The sequence below is a fragment of the Myotis davidii genome, unplaced genomic scaffold (assembly GCF_000327345.1).
Source record: "Myotis davidii unplaced genomic scaffold, ASM32734v1 scaffold854, whole genome shotgun sequence".
Classification (NCBI taxonomy): Eukaryota; Metazoa; Chordata; class Mammalia; order Chiroptera; family Vespertilionidae; genus Myotis; species Myotis davidii.
In genome coordinates, this window is record NW_006285939.1 from 1,449,469 (window position 1) to 1,467,406 (window position 17,938).

Sequence of the window (17,938 nt, forward strand, 5' to 3'; positions counted from 1 at the left end):
TTTGCAGTGTTGCCCGGAAGTGAGGATGCTGGGCTTGATCAGGTTGATTTGGGGGGTCATAGGACTTAGGGTAACACTGCAATATCTGTTTGCTTCTCATCTCTCCACCCCAAGGCCCACACTCAAAGATCAGAGTGAGAACCTGCCGCGCCCTCCTCTGGAGGTGGCTGCAGAGATGGGAGGTGGAGGTGTGCTGACCTCACTGGGCTTCCATCTGGTCTGCTGAGTCCCTGGTCCCTAGGCGCTCAGTCAGCCTGGTTCTCCTCTGTGCCTTCCTGCGTGCCTGTGACTGCACCGCGCCCTCCCTGCTGGGGGAGCCGGTATAGCTGCACTGTGAGCAGCAGGCACTGCCATTCACCCAGAGGTGAGAGTCCCAGGCAGGGCTGAGGTCAAAGAGGTGAGCATCTTGGTATAGAGAAAATGGCTGCAGCCCCTGGACTGCAATAAGGTGCGCATGACCGCTCCAGGCAGGTGGACACCAGGACAGGGTGGTGTCGGATCTAGAAATCCACACGGGTATATACTTAGCTGGCACCCAGTGGGAAGGCCCGGCCTGCAGCCTTAGGAAAGGAGCGTGGCCGTGGCCATGGCTGTGGCTGTGGCTGTGGCTGTGGCTGTGGCTGTGGCTGTGGCCGTGACTAATGACCCTCTCCCTGCTTTGGCACCAACCAGTCGATGGAGACCATGACCCTGCAAGAGCACACCTGGGAAGGTGATGAGTATTCGATCAGGACTTTCCCCTGAGACCTTCCCTATGATTCCCATCTTCGAGACAGAGAGAAATATCCTCAACACAAAAAACCTAGTGCCCCCTCCCTCAGGGGACCACACCCTCAACATTTCTTCCCCCTTCTGCCCTCTAAGGGACCTCACCAGGTTTGCAACCCCGGCAGCTATGGGCAACAGCAGGTCGTCCCAAGCTGACACCCTGAACCCGTCTCCGAGGCCCCTTTTCTCTGACGTCCCAGTGAGCCAAAGCAGCCCAGCCTCCGCTCTCCTGCGTGGCTGTGGCTGTGGCTGTGGCTGTGGCCATGGCCGTGCACACGCATGACTGCAGTGCCCCAGCTTCATGGTAGCGCAGAACCAACGAGTCGGAGAGGGCTCAGGGGATGCTGAGGTGCCACACAGTGGTGTCTTCTTTGCAGAGAACTCCCAGTGGAATGGGAAAGTGCTCATGATATGATCTTGAGTGAAAAACAAATTCGAAAAGAGAAGCTATAAATGCAGTAATTCCTACTGTGTCAAAAATTACACAGATGCGTGCCTACACATACATGTGCAGAAAAGGTATCAACTGTGAACAGTGAGGACAATCAGCCTAGAGTCGGCACTGACTCTGGACGGAGGCACAGCTGGCCTCGGCCTGGGCCTGGGGTCTCGGCAGCCCTTTACCCTGCGCACAGCACGGCCTCCTCAGTTTCCCCATCGTCAGCTGCGGCTCCGCAGCCTCTCCCACCCGGGCAGCACCCGATGACAAGTGCCCCTGCAAGTCCCAGCACCGAGAAGCGTTACTGAACGGCAGCTGTTGTTATCAGTACTGACTCTGGGTACACATTTGTTTTATTTCTCACAGCTTCATGGTTTTCCCAGATTTTTCTTATAATTAGAAGATGGTGCTTCCATAATTAAAACAACAACAAACACTCTTTTCAAAGAGCGAACAAGGTGAAATTCAGATCCACAAACCCCGGTGAGCAGCCAGGCCTGGGCTCCCTGGGCGGTCCACCTGAGGCGTCTGGCCACCCACAGCCTCAGGGTGTGTCCACTCGCAGCAGCAGCGAGGGACCTGCGGACCGCACACCGGTCACGTCGCCCTGGCCCTGACCATTCCTCCCAGCGACTCAGGCCCCACTGCACCCCAGCCCTGGTGACACCGGGTGGCTCGTGCCAACACTGTGTCCCTTTACGTCATGGCAGGTGAGCTGACCCCCAGGGCGGCCGAGGGCGAGAGCGACGAGGTGGCGGCAGACTGCACCCGGCTGACCTTCTTCCCGTCCCTGCACGAAAGCCAGCACTCCGAGGACTTCCTAGAGCTGTGTCGGGAACGACAAGTTATTCTACAGGAGCTTCTGGACCATGAGAAGGTAGGACGGCCCATCATGACTGTTCCCTCAGGACGACCAGACACGAGCCAGCAGGGCCCCCCTCACTCACAGGCATGTGACCACTCCCTTCCCTCTGAGAATCCAAGGAGCGCGCTGCGAGCGTGTGTCCAGGGAGGTGTGCACAGGGACCCGCACGCCTGCACCCACATGCCCTGAAGGTGTAAACCGCTGATGAACTGCTGAGTGAACGTGCTCTAACCTTTCTAATCCTGGGAGAGCAGTTTTCAGTGCAGAATTCTTGACCTTCGTGTTGTCCAGCACCTCGGGCCCGCCTGCAGCCTGACCCCCTGGGTGCATCCACATCATAAGGGCCTGGGTGGGGGCAGTGCTTGGACACCCCAGCCCTACATCCGAGCTGTCCCCGCAGCGCCCGTCTCTCAGGCCCTGGGTGAGCACACTGGCACCGTGGGCCAGCAGGAGCTCCGGCCCTTGGAGCAGTGCCCAGGTGCAGGTGTGGTGGGCTCACACGTGTGGCTCCCAGGGGCCAGCATTGGAACACTGACCGCCACCCTCCTATCTCTCAGGGTCCCTACCGGGTCCTCTCCCAGTTCTTTCCCTGGCTCTTCCCAGGAGAGCCTCTGGGCTGGCCTGACGGCACGCACTTCCAAGCCTGTGGGCTGGGCGGTGGGCAAGGTCTGGAGCATTCGTCACAGCCAAGAGCGAGGCCCAACCCCAGGCTGTGGAGCAGGATGCCTGTGGCATTTGTGCTGGTCTCTGAGCCTTGCTTTGCTGACTGTCTCACCCAGTGGCATGTCTGTCAGGGGCCTTGTTGGGGGAGCAAGAGCCTGAAGCCCACAGGTGGCTGCTTTCCCAGCTCCCGAGGGGTGGGGGTTGGGGGGTAGGAGGGTGGCTGACAGCGCCTGAGAGGCAGGACAGGACGAGGCAGAGGCTGTTCTCCCCCCTCCTGTCTTGTACGTGAACGTCAGTCTCTCTGGGTGTCGGTGCGGCACAGCAGGAAGCTGTCAGTGTGTGCGGTCTCGTTGTGGTAGCGGAGCACCAGGTGCAGCAGCCACCCTGGTCCCCCTTAGCACTGGCACCTGCGGAGGGGCTGGCTGGGCTGGGGGCTCAGCCCCTGAACGGGAGACAGAGCAGGGCAGGCCAAGGAGGCTATGCCATTGTCGCACGTGCTCTTTTCATGAGCTGTGTTCCTTCCTGTTGCTGGGCTTGCTTGTTACCTCTGGTTTCCTGGGAAGTTGTGGGGCAGATAGTTTCAATTCAGCCTGAATTCCTCCAGGACCAGAGGAACCTGACCACCAGCCACACCTGCTCCCTGAAGAAGGGGCATGGGGGTGGGGGCAGGTGGGCGATGCCACAGGCGGCCCGTACACAGACCCAGCCCCCACCCCCTGCACCCCTTCAGGCCCAGGGACGTTGGGGCTGTCGTCCTTGACTCATCAGTTTGTGTGGAAGATCGGAGAGGCCGCTCCTGTCCAGAACTGTGCCCGCGGGGTCGGAGCTCAGTGGCTGCGGCTGCTGCTGTCGCTCTGGCGGTTACTCTTCTTTTTATGGTCCCTTCGGACTTGTTGTCCCCCTCCAAGAAGCGGGGGATGGGGAACGAACCCTGGTACCTAGGCCATGGCCGAGGGAGTAGGAAATGCCTTCCAGTGCTCACAGAGGTGCTCTCATTCAAACTGTCCCAGCAGCTCTGGCTCCAGGAGGCAGGAACTGCGGGTGAGGGAGGCGCTGGGTGTGTGCTGCACAGATGAGGGGGTGGAGGGTCTGCCTGGGCCTGCTGTCCTTCGGAGATTTTCATGATGAGACAGTGGGTCAGAGTGGAGCCCATGAGAGACCTGATCTGCTGGGCTGGGCCCCTCTAGGCGTTCTGTGCCCCCTACATAATGCCACATTGTGTGGAAAAGAGGGAAGTTGCTGGGCTTGGGGCCTGGGGTGACATGTGGTGACACAGAGGAGGCCCTGAATGTAAAACCTGAGGGAGGGAGGAGCACAGGGAGGCGGCATCCAGAGCTCAAGAGCATCACTGGTCCAGAGGAGGGAGTCAGGTCTAGACTAGACAACTCCCTGTGGAGCGGCCGGGCTGGCTGTGGCACAGGGGCCTCTGTGACCAGGCCCCAGACAGCTCCCGGGCAGCTCCTCGCAGCCCGGTGCCCACCTGCTGGCTGAGCCTGTCTGTTGTGCCCATCCACAGTGCCCTGATCACTCCACCACCTCCCCCGAAGGTGCAGGCCTCTATTTACATCTGAGTCTGCCTGCAGTTGCTTCAAGCAGGGCAGGCTTGGCTTCGACCCTGTCTGTCTTCTATAACGTAAGCATGACATGCTCTACCCAGCGGGAGACACAGCTATGTCAGGAGGCCACATGCCGGGCACCAGCCGGGGGAGCAGAGGGGTGGTAGGGGTCGGGGGTAGGCCATCTGCTTACAGCTGTAACCGGGGCTGCTGTCACGGCCTGGGGACCCTGGCTCAGGGGGCAAGCACTGGTGGAAGCCTTTTTGGGAGCAGCTGGGACATGGCTTGGCAAAGGCTGAATACCATGGCAACTCTCCCACCACCAGCACCAGGCAGGCAGATGCCCACGATTAGTGCAGGGCAGCTTGGCATAGGCTGAGTGCTCACACAGACTCGGGCATCATCCCGCTGGGTATCACGCCATTGGCAACCTTGGCAGCTGGTCACCTGGAGCCCTTGCTGTGTGCTTGTCATTCAGTGTCTCTCCTAGTGTCACTGTGGCCCTGTGCCGGAGGCTTTGTCAGTTCCATTTCAAAGATGCAAAATGGGGCCCTGTGGGCTGCTAACTGGAATTGCTAGGCTCCAGCTCAGGCCTGTCTCTCGCTAAGTCCATGTGACTTCACTCTCCCATGTGACTTCACTCACCCTGCCTCGGGCAAGTTGTGTAAACTCTCGCCACCCTGGCCTTCAACACCCTCCCAGGCTGGAAGCCCCCTGTAAGAACTCTGGTTAGCGGTGGCCAGTTGGGCAGGCCTCTAGGTCCCTCACACAAGGGGTCTCTGCCTGGCACAGAGCATGCCCAGCACACGCCAACCTGCTCGCCTGGGCATGCCTGAGAGGACAGTAGCTGGAAGCAGAGGAAGGAAGGACTGTGGCACTGACCCTGACCATGAATGTGCTCAAAGACACGGAGGCCGTGCACACAGGTGTGTGTGTGTGTGTGTGTAGGGAGCTGCTCCTGCATTTCCTGGCCGACACTCTCTGCTTGTGTGGAGACAGTTTGTAGCAAGTGTTGGGCGTGAGCTGGGAACGCCCTGATGCGATTCTTGAGAAACTTGTGGTGGTGCTTTTTCTAAGGGCAGCTTGTCCAGAGTGTGTGTGTGGCGGGTGTGTGCCCAGCTCATACCCGGAGCACCTGCCTTCCCAGGGTCGCCACTAAGGTGGCCAGGCCGCCCTGCAGGGAGATCCTGGTCCCTCCTCTCAGCGTTCCAGCAACACACACATCTATCGCCTTCACTGGACACAGCCCAGGGGGCTCCAGAGCACACCCTCCTTCCAGGCTTCTGAATGGCCCTCCCCCCGCCCCTGCGCCCCAGGCCTTGGGCAGCAGCAGGCCTGAGCTCAGGGTGGCAGCAGCTCGCTCGTTTCTCTATGTGAACATTGGCGCTGTGGTCGCCTCCAGCGATACCTGGGACAGTAATTGTTTTGGGCTGCCTCTGTGTCATTGATTAATGATTCCCAGAGCCACAAACACGTTTCTCTGCAAACAGCTCCATTTGCCGTGAAGGGTGGTTGATTCTGTGCATGTTAACTGTGCACCCCAGTCGCCACTGTGCTGCTGGGAGGGCCCCGTGCCCTCCATGAGCTGCTCCGGGAAGCAAGGCTCAGGCCCGACCGCAGGGTGGTTTTCTCTACCCCTGTCCTCTTCACTTACATTTAAAACGGAACGTTCGCATTTTTATGCAAGCTCAGGGTGAGGCCTGGGCCTGGCCTGGGTAGAAAGGAACGGCCCACAGGGAGAGCCCTCTGCTCTGGGCGGATGACAGAGAGCAGCAGCCAGCTCGGGATTTTCACAGAGGAGTCTGTTGGCGAAGAAGTGCCTTAACCTTCCCATGTTTGAACTTCCCGTCTCGGGGAGCCCATGGCGGACTTTCTAGAATGTGGAGCTGACGTGTCAGCCCTCCTCAACACCTTCAGAGATGCTCTTTGGCATATTTGGCAGATTTTGTGCACAGCCACTCCTGGGGGGCTGGCCCCTCCCTGGACGTGCCTCCCTCACCCTTAATTACACACACACACACACACACACACACACACACACACACCCCTCAGACCTGGTACTCTAAAGAAACAGAACTACCTGCACTCTGCAAACACGTTCAGCTGGCTCTAGACTTTATGCCTGGGAATGCTCCCCGATGTTTTTATCTTTTTAACCCCTTACCCAGCCTGGAGGTCCCCTCCCTGGGAACCACTTCTCTGATGTCACATCTGTCACCCTCATCAGGGCTGAGCACTCTGCTCTGCCCCTCAGAGCGCCGGCAGCTGCCTGCTGTGCTGGGCCGGGACGTCTGCGCTCCATCTCCCCTGTTGGAGGCCCCCATTCCCCCTTTGCCCCCGTGTGCCTAGGAGTGTGTGGGCAAACAATGCGCATTCAGCTCGCACATTCAATGACTGCACACCACCTGGAGGAGGTCTGAGAGAGGCTTCCTGAGGTGAGACCTCACCTTTCAGAGCCTCCTGGTGCCCACGGCCAGTGTCTCAGGTACCGTCTCCAGGTGGCCTGCACCGGAGTCGCCGGGGCTGCCTGATAAAGTGCAGATGCCAGGCGGCCCTGCACCACTTGCGGGAACCTCTGGGATGCAGCCTGGGCACAGGAGCGTCGGCACGTGCCCAGGTGGTCTCACATGTACCAGCCGGAGCGAGGGCCCGAGGCCCGCAGGCCCAGGCTTCCCAATAGTCAGGGCTGCCCCAGCAAGAACCGTCCATTTGAACCACCGGCAGCAGGTCCTGCTTCATGCAGCTCATGCTGGCCCTGCGTGGGGAGCAGCCCCCGAACTCGCAGTACCCTCACTGTCCTCTGGGGCCGGCCCCTCCGTCCACGGCCTCCGCGTGGCAGGGCTGGCGGCGTCCGCGGCCGGGTCCGTGCACATTGGGCGTAGTCTGTGGAGGCGGCGCAGGAGGGCGGCCGGGCTTAGCTTAGCTGCGGCGTCTCCCTGAGAGCTGAGCCGTGCAGAGATCCACACGCAGCCTTTCTTCTCAGATTTGCCAAATCGGTGTTCACCAAACCGTTCCTCCGTATCGTTTCACCCTTTTCTTTGATTGCTACTGTGCCTAAATGCTTCATCTCCAAGTGACCGAGGCGTGAGGAGTGGATCCAGACTCCACAGGCAGCCAACGTAACTCACTCACATCTGTTCTCTCCTTTGTGAGCCCGCCTTCTCCTCAGCCAGCTGTGTTTTCCTGAAAACTGGGCAGGTCCTCCCACCTGCCAGGTCACCGGGCGTGCAGACGACACTCGGCAGGCAGAGGCATAGGAAGGCTCAGTATACACGTGGGCGGGCTAACGCATTCTCTGCAGTAGACTCTGCACAGATATCCGAGGGTGGACACGTCAGCTCTGTTCTGGGCCCCTCAGGTGGCAGCGCTGAACCTGGTTCCCACCTGGAAATCAGGGCGCTGCACACACTGCAGATGCAGAGCGTGGGGAAGGGCCTAGTGCACCTTCCTGGACCTTCCGCTCGCCGACGGGCCGGGGCCTGGCTCTGGGAGGACCTGCTGCGTGGCCTCCAGGACTGGCCCAGTACAGGCTACCCTCTGCCTTCAGCTCTGATTTCCCCACCACCTGTCCCCGTCGCACAGGCCGGGGTGGGCACAGCTTAGTCATTTCCTCATCGGGAGTGACGATGTCTCATTAGCCCACCTCAAAGAAATTCAACTTGTGAAGCAGAAGTTCCCGTCTTTCTAAAGTGATCGATAGACAGGTGGCATGGGAGACTTCTTAATCACGAGTCACGCGGGGCGGAGCCCTCCCAGGGCGGATTGAAGTGGGAGAGCGGTAGCAGTTCACTTGGGCTTGTTGTCCAGGTTTAAATGCCATATTTTTCTAGCAGAATCGATTTTTAAGCTATTAACCCAGCTCTCACCAGACATTTTCCTTGCGGTTTGGTTTTTCTCATCGTTACTGTCTCCCCGACGGGAAGCACCTGGAGACCACGGCAATGCTGCCCACAGAGGTGGGGCGAAGGCGGGCACGTGGGGAAGGAGAGGGTTTAGCGGTACACAGGCCAGGGCTGGTGCCACCGTTTCACGTGTCACACGTGAACCTGAAAAAAAGGGTAAAGCCTGGCGTGGCCCTCCTAACAGTGCCGGCGAGAGCTTACCCGGTGCGCCTGCGGGAAGGCATCTGGCAATAGTTCCCAGAGTTTAAAATGCCATCCCTGAGTCCGCAGTCCTACTTGTAGGAATTTAACCCACAGGTTTACTTGTGTGCAAAGTGACATTGTGCTGATGGTCACTGCAGCAGCCTCTGTAATGACAGAACATTAGAAAACAGCCCAAAGGAAGAGGGGATTGCGCCACGACCTCCGAGTGCAGCGCTCCATTAATAAGGTGGGACGGCCCCATGAGAGCGATTTGGAGGGTCTCCAAGGAGGGCTGCTAAAGGGAAGGCAGAGCGGAACAGCAAGAAGAGCAATACGCTGCACGGGTACAACGGGGCTGTGTGAAAAGCGTGCCTATGATTTCACAGAAGCTCCTCGGAAGAGTATCCGTGGGAGGGGCAAGCCTCCCTCTGCCCTCCTATCAGAGTGTCCGGCTGGCCTGAGCGTGGAGTTGTCAGACACAGCTTAACAGGAAAAGCACACACACAGTTGATTTCACGTGTGCACGTAGCCATTGCAGGAACATGGAGCCTCCGAGGGCGTAGGCGTCAGTGTGTGCACACGGGGTGGAACAGAGCACCCTGTGGGGAGGAACAGAGCAGGTGGGCAGCTGCAGGAAGACAGGGTGAGCCCCCAGTCTGTTGGGACAGATCTCTCGGCCTGGACTCCAAACTCCTTTCCCTCGACTCATGGGGTTGCACTGCTTGCTCCCAGGAAGCCATGGCGAGGCCAGGTGCCCTGCTGTGTCTGCTGCTTTTCAAGCGTCTTTAACAGAAAGCAATGCTGTGCCAAGGTGCATATTTGGGGTGCGCATGTGTGGTCCCTTCTGTACAGCCACACCGCAGTGGGGGCGGCCTCTGGGCAAGCTGCCAGGGGACTGGTGGCTCCACTTGCTTCCTTGGGCCCCAAGGAGACATGATCCCCAATCCTTCCTGGTTTGGGTTTGGTTTGGTTTCCCACAGCTTATCTAGTAGAAGTTCCTGTCAGTTCTACCTCTCCTTGTTTTGATTCAACCACTCTCCCCTCCTTCCCCTCCCTTCTAGCACCCCGTCAAGGCCATCATCCCTCCACAGGACCGCTGAAGTGCCCACAGGACTGGTGACCCTCCTTCCACTCTTGGCTCTTTCCAATCTATCCTCCATCCTTATTCTATTGAAACCAGAATGAAGCTCAATGGGCCTACCAGCCTCAAGGCCCCATGACCTGAGCACCCCGCTTTCCAGCTTTGTGTCAGCCATACTGCTCTCTTTTCTCCCTCGCTGCCTCGGCTCCGAATGGAATGCTCTCTTTCCCCGAAATGTGTTCTCCCAGCTTGTCCACGCTGCCCCTGCCCATCCTCCAATTCTCAGCTTTTCTAAAGTATGCCCCAAGTTCTCGCTGCCTTATCACCAGGCACCCGGGTTCCCCCTCTCAGCACCCATCACAATTTATAATCATTTATTGGTTGTCATGTTTGTGTGCCAGCCATCTTCCCCTACTGGACCGAAATCCTGTGAGAGTAGGATTCTTGCTTATCTTGTCCCTACCTCTATCCCCACACTTGGCTCAGAGCCTGGCAGGTAGTAGGTGCTGAGTCCATAGCTGTTGAGTTGATAAACGTCTGGATGGATGAGTGAAGCTGTAAATGAGCCTGTGTTGAAGTGGCTCTGAAAGAGGGTTGAAGGCCAGGTCCAGTGGAGGCAGGAGAGGCGGAGAGCCAGCTGTCCCCAGCAGGCTTATTACGGGAACCGAGACCCTGGGCTTGTCCTCAGGAGAAATAGTTCAGGAATGGCTTGTCCTGGACGGTAGTGGGACGAGCCCGTGGTGACCCTTGGCCCTCACGGACCAAGTGCATTGGACACAGAAGTCAGATAGCTCACGCAGGGCCTGTTCTCTCCTGTGTCCTCCTCCCTGCTCCCCAAGGTGAGCAGGAAACGTGGCTCCCGTTTTTGGTGAGATTCTTGTCTCTGGACCTCTTTTAAATTTGATTTACAAATAAGAGTAGAACCTCCCTTGCCAAGTTGTAAAAATTATATTGGTTCATGTGTAAAAGGGTTACAGTGGCCATCTGGTCAGAAGTAAAAATAAAAACAAAGTGAGCTCCTCTTTTGTGTAACTGGAATTGGCACAGAATTACCCTGAGGAAATGCTGGGCTGGCCTTATTCTTGGTCCATTCGGGTTCTCATCATCTGGAATTTACTTATCCCCTCACTGACTTCTTTGGAAATACATCCCATGGAAGGACCCGCTAAGTCCCTCCTTGGTGTAGGACTCTGGATCACACCACGCCATTGTCCAGGTCTGGAAAGCCAACCCTGAGCCCGGAAGCTTGTTGGCAGCGAGGGTCCAGGCTGGGCAGGGAAGAGGTGGTCTCAGTGGAGGCTCAGCTGCTTCCACAGGCGCTTGAGCTCTGGATGTCCTCCCGCCTGGTGGCCGGTTCCACCCTGGATGGCCAGTTGCTGGGCACAGACTGCCCCGGGGAAGGGAGGCAACCTTTGGCTGGCACTGTCTCCAGCTGCGGCAATTCTGGAAAGCTGCCAACGTTCCAGCTGCCGAGAGAACAGCCCTGAAGTCTGGAAGGAGGGAGCAGTGCCCGTCTGCACATGTGTGGACTCGCCTTAGCCTTGTAGACAGCAGCACCGGTCTTGCACTGTGGCTCTTGGCAGACCCGTTCCTGTCCTGGCTCGGCCACCTCCCAGCTGGTCCCTGGACAAGCTCCTTTGCCTCCACAACTGAGAAGCGTGTACTCAAACACGTTCCTCACTGTTAACTACAGAATGTTCAGGGCAGTTGTGGAGGGGCCTCCAGTGAGAGGAAAGCTGTCAGTGTGTGCGGGGAGCAACAAGCACTCATTCACCCACACGCCGTGGGATGGGGCGCTGGCCTGGGGAGAGCAGGTACCTAAACAGGGTGTTGGGTGCAGAAGTGCCACTTAGACTGTGAAGCGCAGTGCAGCGCAGTGGCTTTGTTCTTACAGGGTGCTGCTTCCCCTCCCTGCAGGAGCCCAACCGGTGACCAGCTCTGCCCTTCTGCCCCCCACAACAGTGACAGCCACACTTCTGCCCACGGCCTGACTGTGCTCCCTCCCTCCAGGTGACACAGAAGTACTCCGTGGTGCTCGTGCAGGGCCACCTGGTCTCCGAGGCGCTCCTGCTCTTTGGCCACCGGCACTTCTACGTCTGCGAGAACTTCACACTCTCCCCCGTGGGTGACGTCTACTGCACCCGCCACTGCTTATCCAAGTGAGTGTGCACTTGCCCCGCGGACTCCTCCCTGAGCCCCAGTCCTCCTTCTCAGCTACCCTCCCCCTTGCCCTCCTCCTTGTTCTCACTGTGCGCTTGGGGCTGGGCCAGAAACTGAACCATGAGATAAAACAGAAGAACCCTTAAGGCACAGGCACTCCTGACCATGGTTCCCCAAAGCTAACACCTGGGATGCATACACTGGGGCAGCTCCTTGTGCCTCCCCGGGTGTGGGGGCCACGGGGCAAAGAGGGCTTCTCCGTAGGTCATTTGTCATGGAACCCAGTCCCATCAGCCCACTCGTTCAACAGCTTGCTGACTGCTCACTCATGTAAGACATCAGCACTGCCCCTCCATGCCCAGCAAGTGCCACCAGCACACAGGCTCCTTGGAAAAGCAGAGCATCTGCTCTGGGGGGACTCTTCAGGGTGTACACAGGGAGGGGCGTGCTGAGGAAGGGCTACTTGAGGAAGATCTGGGGCTTGCAGGGGGTGAGATTTGGGTAGAAATTTGAAGAGTCATTTTATACCAACTATATCAGAGGTCTTTGGCAGGACATTCTGTGGATCTTTTTAAGGATCAACTGTATTTGTTTTGTTTGGGTTCAATCAGGCTGATGAGTTCCCTGTGCTTATGGAGTCCAGCTGTTGGGACCACATTGGCCATGTTGGCACTGTTGCCAGGACTCCAGTTGTCAAGTTGTATGTTTTCAGTTGATCGTTGCTTTTGGAAAAATTTGGATGACGATTTCTTCATTCAGAGACAAGCCCGGGCTTTCCTGGTTAGCCAGGGCTCACATGATGACAAAGCCTCTCTTCGATAGCCCAGCGACGTTCTAATTAACTTACATAGAATCACCTGGAAGGCTTGTTAAAGCAGACTTCTGGGACCCACCTTCACCCCAGTTTCTAATTTGGCAGATCTGGGGTATGACTGAGATTTGATGCTGAGAGGTAACTAGCTGAGAGCCACTGTTGTAGACTCTGGACCTGCCGATAACGAAGAGGTTTAATTCCCAGATGTCATGTCATTTCCAGCCCCGGTCAGGAAGCAGGAGCTTAAGGAGTGTGGGAAATAGATGTCAGCCCCCCTCCTTTGATCGAGATTTGCTTTAAAATGCTTGGCATTTTTCTCTCTGATAATTTTCATCTTTTATTCATTCCAAATGTTTACCGATTGCTGGGAGTCCTCTGTGCTTTCCCAAGGCAGGAGAAGCATAACTAATACTTGGCACACACATCCCATCTCCTGGCTCATGTTTTATTGATACTGATCAATACGGACAATGGGCCTGCAGACGTGCCTTTCTGGGGGCTGATGGAAGCTCCTGCCCCCTGCGCTCAGGGTGAGCCCATGCGGTGACTCTCATGAGCCGTTGCTTCACTCCTCAGCTCTGGTTTAAACCAGTCAGTGTTAGATGAGCTCTTATTGATCAGGAGAATATTGTGTATGTGGTGCCCCTCATAGCACTCAGATCCACATCTACACTTTTAATAGAAGCCCACTTGTTAGGCTGCTTGTGCTCTCTTGGTTTGGAAGGACCAGGGAGCCTTGCCCTGTCTGGAAATGGACTTTTCTAGAATGCATGTGGGAGTGGAGTGATAACAAATGGCTATCCTGGACGGTCAATGGGGATTGCCTGGGCAATGTTAATCACTGCCCCTCCAGAAGGGTTTGCAAACCAGACAGCGCTCTCTCAGGGCTGGGCTGCTGCACTGCAGTTCTCACCGGCTGCTCGATCCTGTCAGATCAATGGGGATTGAGTCTTCTCTTGCCCATGGAGACCGAGGGAGATGCATACATAAGCCAGTTAAAAATACAGCTAAGTCCGCCCTGAAATGTTTCTCTAAAAGACGGCCTCAGGTTGAGTGCACTGAGCACTGGACCCTGAAAGCGGCTCTGAGGGTCCATAAAATACCGCAAATGAAACTCAAGAACGCTCATGCCTCCAGCAGAGCACCCTCCGAGCTGTGGAGTGTCCCAGACCCTCAGAGCCTTCCTAGAAGGCATGACTTTGCTATCACAGATCCCTTTCGGCATGAGGTTGCCAGGGCTCCTGTAACCAAGTACCAAAAACTGTGTGGCTTTAAAACACAGATATTGGTGTCTCAGTCCTGGAGATGGGAAGTCGGCAGCAAGCTCTGGGCGGGCGCTCTCCCTCTGCAGCTCCAGGGCTGGCCCCTCCTTGCCTCTTCTGGCCTCTGAGTTCCCCCATCCTCGGTGTTCATTTGCTTGTAGACATGTCATGCCCATCACCTGGGCGTCTTCTCTCGTGTGTCTTCACAGGGCCTTTCCCCTGAGCATGTCTGTCTCTGTCTGTTTCCCACTATATAGGGGACTAGTCATATTGGATCAGGGCCTATCTCTCTGACTTCATTTAATTTTATTACCTCTGCCACTCACCTATTTCTAAATAAAGTCTCAGTCTAAGGTTTGGGGGTTGGGATTCAACATATCTCTGTTGGGGGGAACAATCTAACCCTCAGCAGTGGTGGTCAGGTTCAGAAGGTACAGCATTTGATTCATTTGGTGGAAATCCAAACCATCCAATTAGCTCTTTGTAACTGGATAGTTCCTCCCTTCAGTCAGCATTTAGGCATCATTTCTCTGTTTAGTTCAATGCGACAAGTACTTACTGTAAGTCGGTCTTGACCCGGGCTCTGTGGTCAACTCCATAGATAGAGACAAGCCAGGCGGCAGCGTCTGGTAGAGAGTTTGTGATCGAGTGAGTGATGCTGAATGCACATTTCAGGTGTGAATTCTGACAATGCTTGAATGTTGGATGGAGTAATAATTGGTGATGGAGTTATTGCCATTCTCACCAGTGCCTTGGCCTGTGATGCTGGCTGGTGCAGCCACGGGTAGGCACCAGAGTCCCTCTGAGGCCTCATCGGGAGTCAGAGGAGTTGAGGGGAAGCTGATCTTCACCCTGGAGGGCAGCGTTAATAAGGAACACAGGGCCCCAGGTAGCAGTGGGTTTCAATGAAGGCCTCCAGGCGGAAGCATCCAGAACGAAACCACATTTGTATTTGATCAGTCAGTCCTACAGCAACATGGCTCTGAGCAGGACTCCTGGGAGGACTATCCTCACAGAGGCAGGAGGAGCTGCAAAGGCCTGGAACCCATGTCCCTGGGGCCTGGCTGTGCAGGGGGCCCGGCCGATGTTGTTCAGTGGTTGAGCATCAACCTATGAATCAGGAGGTCACAGTTCGATTCCCGGTCAGAGCACATGCCTGGGTTGCAGGCTCGATCCCCAGTGTGGGGCGTGCAGGAGGCAGCCAATCGATGATGTTTCTCTCTCATCATTGAGGTTTCTATCTCTCTCTCTACTTCTCCCTTCATCTCTGAAATAAATAAAAAAATTTTTAAAACAAAACAAACAAGCAACCAAAAAAAAAACAACAACAACAACAGTGGGCTCAGGCTATGTCCCTGAGTAACTCATCCCTCTATCCAGCAGTGACCATTCAGCATAGTAACAAGTCCAAGCTGTTAGCACTACAGATGCTGGACACCAGCCCTGACCATGGCTGGAGGTCCTGTGGGCCTGAGTGAGGGCCGCCCACTTTCTCGGTGGACATGGGACACCGAGGCTGGTACAGGCTGGCCTGCGGCTTCAGCCGCAGCTGGGTGGCAGGAGGTCCCGGCTGCGTGCACCGTGCAGGGCCCTCTCCACCCTGGGTCCTTGGGGCCTGGGGTCGGGGCGCACGTGCTCCTTGAGGCTGAGGTCCTTGGAGGCCCTCCATTGCTCAGGTCCCAAAGGGCTTCTTCTCAGAGCTTCTGTGGTCCTGGCCACACTCTGAATCACCATGGCACTCAGGTGAGAGGTCACTGTCCAAAACCAACACACACTCACTTCTCAGTACCCTTAGTGTTGGTGGGAAAGCTTCCTGTGGCTGCCACGCAGTTTCAGTGACTACCGTGCACATGTGGTTCTCTTAGCTAAATGCTCACCAAATTCCCGGGCCTCCCCTGGACCTCGGGGAGCAGCTCTGGCCTGGCTTGGCCTCCGCTGCCACGTGGCTGGTCCCTGGCTCTGGGCGTGCGCTCCCAAGGCCACTGCTGAGGCTGTGGTCACTGCTCCCAGCCTCCTGGCATCGCATCCCACCCCACAGCCCTTCGGGGTGGGCGTTCTCCCCGCTGCCGAGGGCATACTGAACCGGGCTTCCTGTGGAGTCTCGGCATCTCTCTGCCCAATTCCGGAATCTGACATTTCCCCACACGTGACATTTCTCCTGCATGGTCCCCCAGTCCCTGTGAACACTGTGCCCGGAGGGACTTCTTACACTCGTCTCCGAGTGCCACCGCCTGTCCTGCAGGCTGTCCCCGGGCCCGCTGTCCTCTCCTGGTGAGGCTGCTGCCCCTCCTACTGCTCAGGGCAGGGCTAATGAGGATGGTGCTCAGGGCTCAGCAGGTCAGGGGATGCTGGCACCCTGCTCGCAGCCACCCTGGAACCCCCAGGGTGTCCCAGAAACTCAGTCGGGGCTGTGGGCCAGGGCGGGACGAGCCCACTGGACACCCTCTCACTGCATGTCTCTTGTCCTTTCAGCATCAGCGATCCATTCATTTTCAACCTGTGCAGCAAAGACAGGTCCTCCGACCATTACTCCTGCCGGCGCCACAGCTACGGGGACCTCCGGGAGCTGCGGCAGGCGCGCTTCCTCCTGCAGGTACGCCCACTGCGGGAAGGGCAAGTGGAGAGGGCGGCCCAGGTGCCATGGATGCCCTCTGAATGGGAGGGACACTCCTCCGGGACCCCCTTGGGTCTTCAGGAATACAAGACAGGCAGCGCCGTTGTCTCAGGGCAGAGCTGATGGCAGAGCTGAGTGCCAGTCTTCCCTGTTCCGACCGCCTGGACCCCCTCAGCTGCTGCCGCCCTCCCCTCCCCTCCCCACATTCGCCAAGTGCCTGGTAATTCCCTGGGCAGAGTGGTTTAGAGATCTACTGACTGTCCCTCAGCCAGGGACCCTGAAGGGCTCACCCAGGCACTAAACAGAGCAGGCTCCTTTGGGCAGCGTGGCTGCTGGCTCAGCACCACCCAGTGCATCCCCACTCCAGGGAGATCACTGGGGCAGAGGTTCAGAAGCAACAGCTCAGTGGCAAGGGGAGGAAGACCTCTGGGCCCCCGGTGGCCGCAAGCACACCTGCCTTCAGCAGCTAGCCTCTGCAAGGGTGAAGCTGCAGGGTGGTGGTGGGGCTTCCGGGATGCTGTGGTATCAGGACCCATTGTGGGAGGGGAGAGGAGGGAGCAGGACCAGGGCTTCCACCCTCTCTGCCGGGTGTCTGCCCTGCAAAGGCCAACAGGGGGCAATGCTTCCCCTGAAGAAGGAGTAAGTGCCTTCCGTTGTAAATTTCTTAGGTGTGTAATTAGCTCAGGGAGGCCTGGGGGAGGGACGGTGACTCATTGGAAAAGTATCAGAAAGGATGGGGTCCTGCTGAGGAGGCCCAGCGGGCTGCAGCCTCTGACTGCTCTCCCTCTGCCCTGCCGCTCTGCTGCTTTTGCCCACAAAGGGTCAGTCCTCATTTTGCTTGACCTCTTTGCAAGGGGCTGAGTCAGAAGGGGCTGAGTTGAAGGGTCCTGGGCAGTGTGGCCAGCACTGCACAACTGGGCATCTCTCTGGGCTCCTGTTTCCCTCCAGGGAACAGGGACCACCTCTTGTCTTGTCTGCCATTATGTATACAACACTTGGCACATATTAAATATCAAGAATTAAACCTTTAATGACTTATCTATCTGCCTTAGAGGTAACACACATGGCAAACGGGTATCAGTAAGTGAGTTTCTTTCCCCCTGTAAGCGGAGGTTGTCTCCAGAAGGCCGGGAGCCTGAGAATCGGGAGGCCGTGTGCACAGTGGGCACTGGCCACCGCTTGTCCAGCACGGGAGTCTCCCAGGCGGAAGTCTGACATGGACACTCAAGGCTGCTGGGAAGCCATAGCCTCTATAGCAGGGGTCCTCAAACTTTTTAAACAGGGGGCCAGTTCACTGTCCCTCAGACTGTTGGAGGGCCAGACTATAGTTTAAAAAAAAAACACTACGAACAAATTCCTGTGCATACTGCACGTATCTTATTTTGAAGTAAAAAAACAAAACGGGAACAAATACAATATTTGTATTGGCATGTGGCCTGCAGGCCGTAGTTTGAGGACCCCTGCTCTATAGATTCTGTGTTCATCATCTATTTGCACATTATTTATGTTTCTATTTATAGAGACACCTAGGCTCTATGTGCACCTGTAGAGGACGGGTTTGCACTGTCAGTACAAATACGCTGTCTGCTCAGGAGCCTGTGCACTGAGCACTGGATCCAGCCCGGCAGAAG

General features: G+C 56.9%; 1 protein-coding gene across 1 annotated transcript in view; it reads left to right on the forward strand.

Moving 5' to 3' along the window:
* The window catches only part of WDFY4 (WDFY family member 4), a 258,657-nt gene that overhangs the window by 179,734 nt on the left and 60,985 nt on the right, over nucleotides 1-17,938 (forward strand). The window contains exons 43-45 of the mRNA XM_006757129.2: nucleotides 1,918-2,084; nucleotides 11,468-11,616; nucleotides 16,166-16,286. Coding sequence (XP_006757192.1) covers nucleotides 1,918-2,084; nucleotides 11,468-11,616; nucleotides 16,166-16,286 — 437 coding nt within the window. The remainder of the gene's footprint in view (nucleotides 1-1,917; nucleotides 2,085-11,467; nucleotides 11,617-16,165; nucleotides 16,287-17,938) is intronic.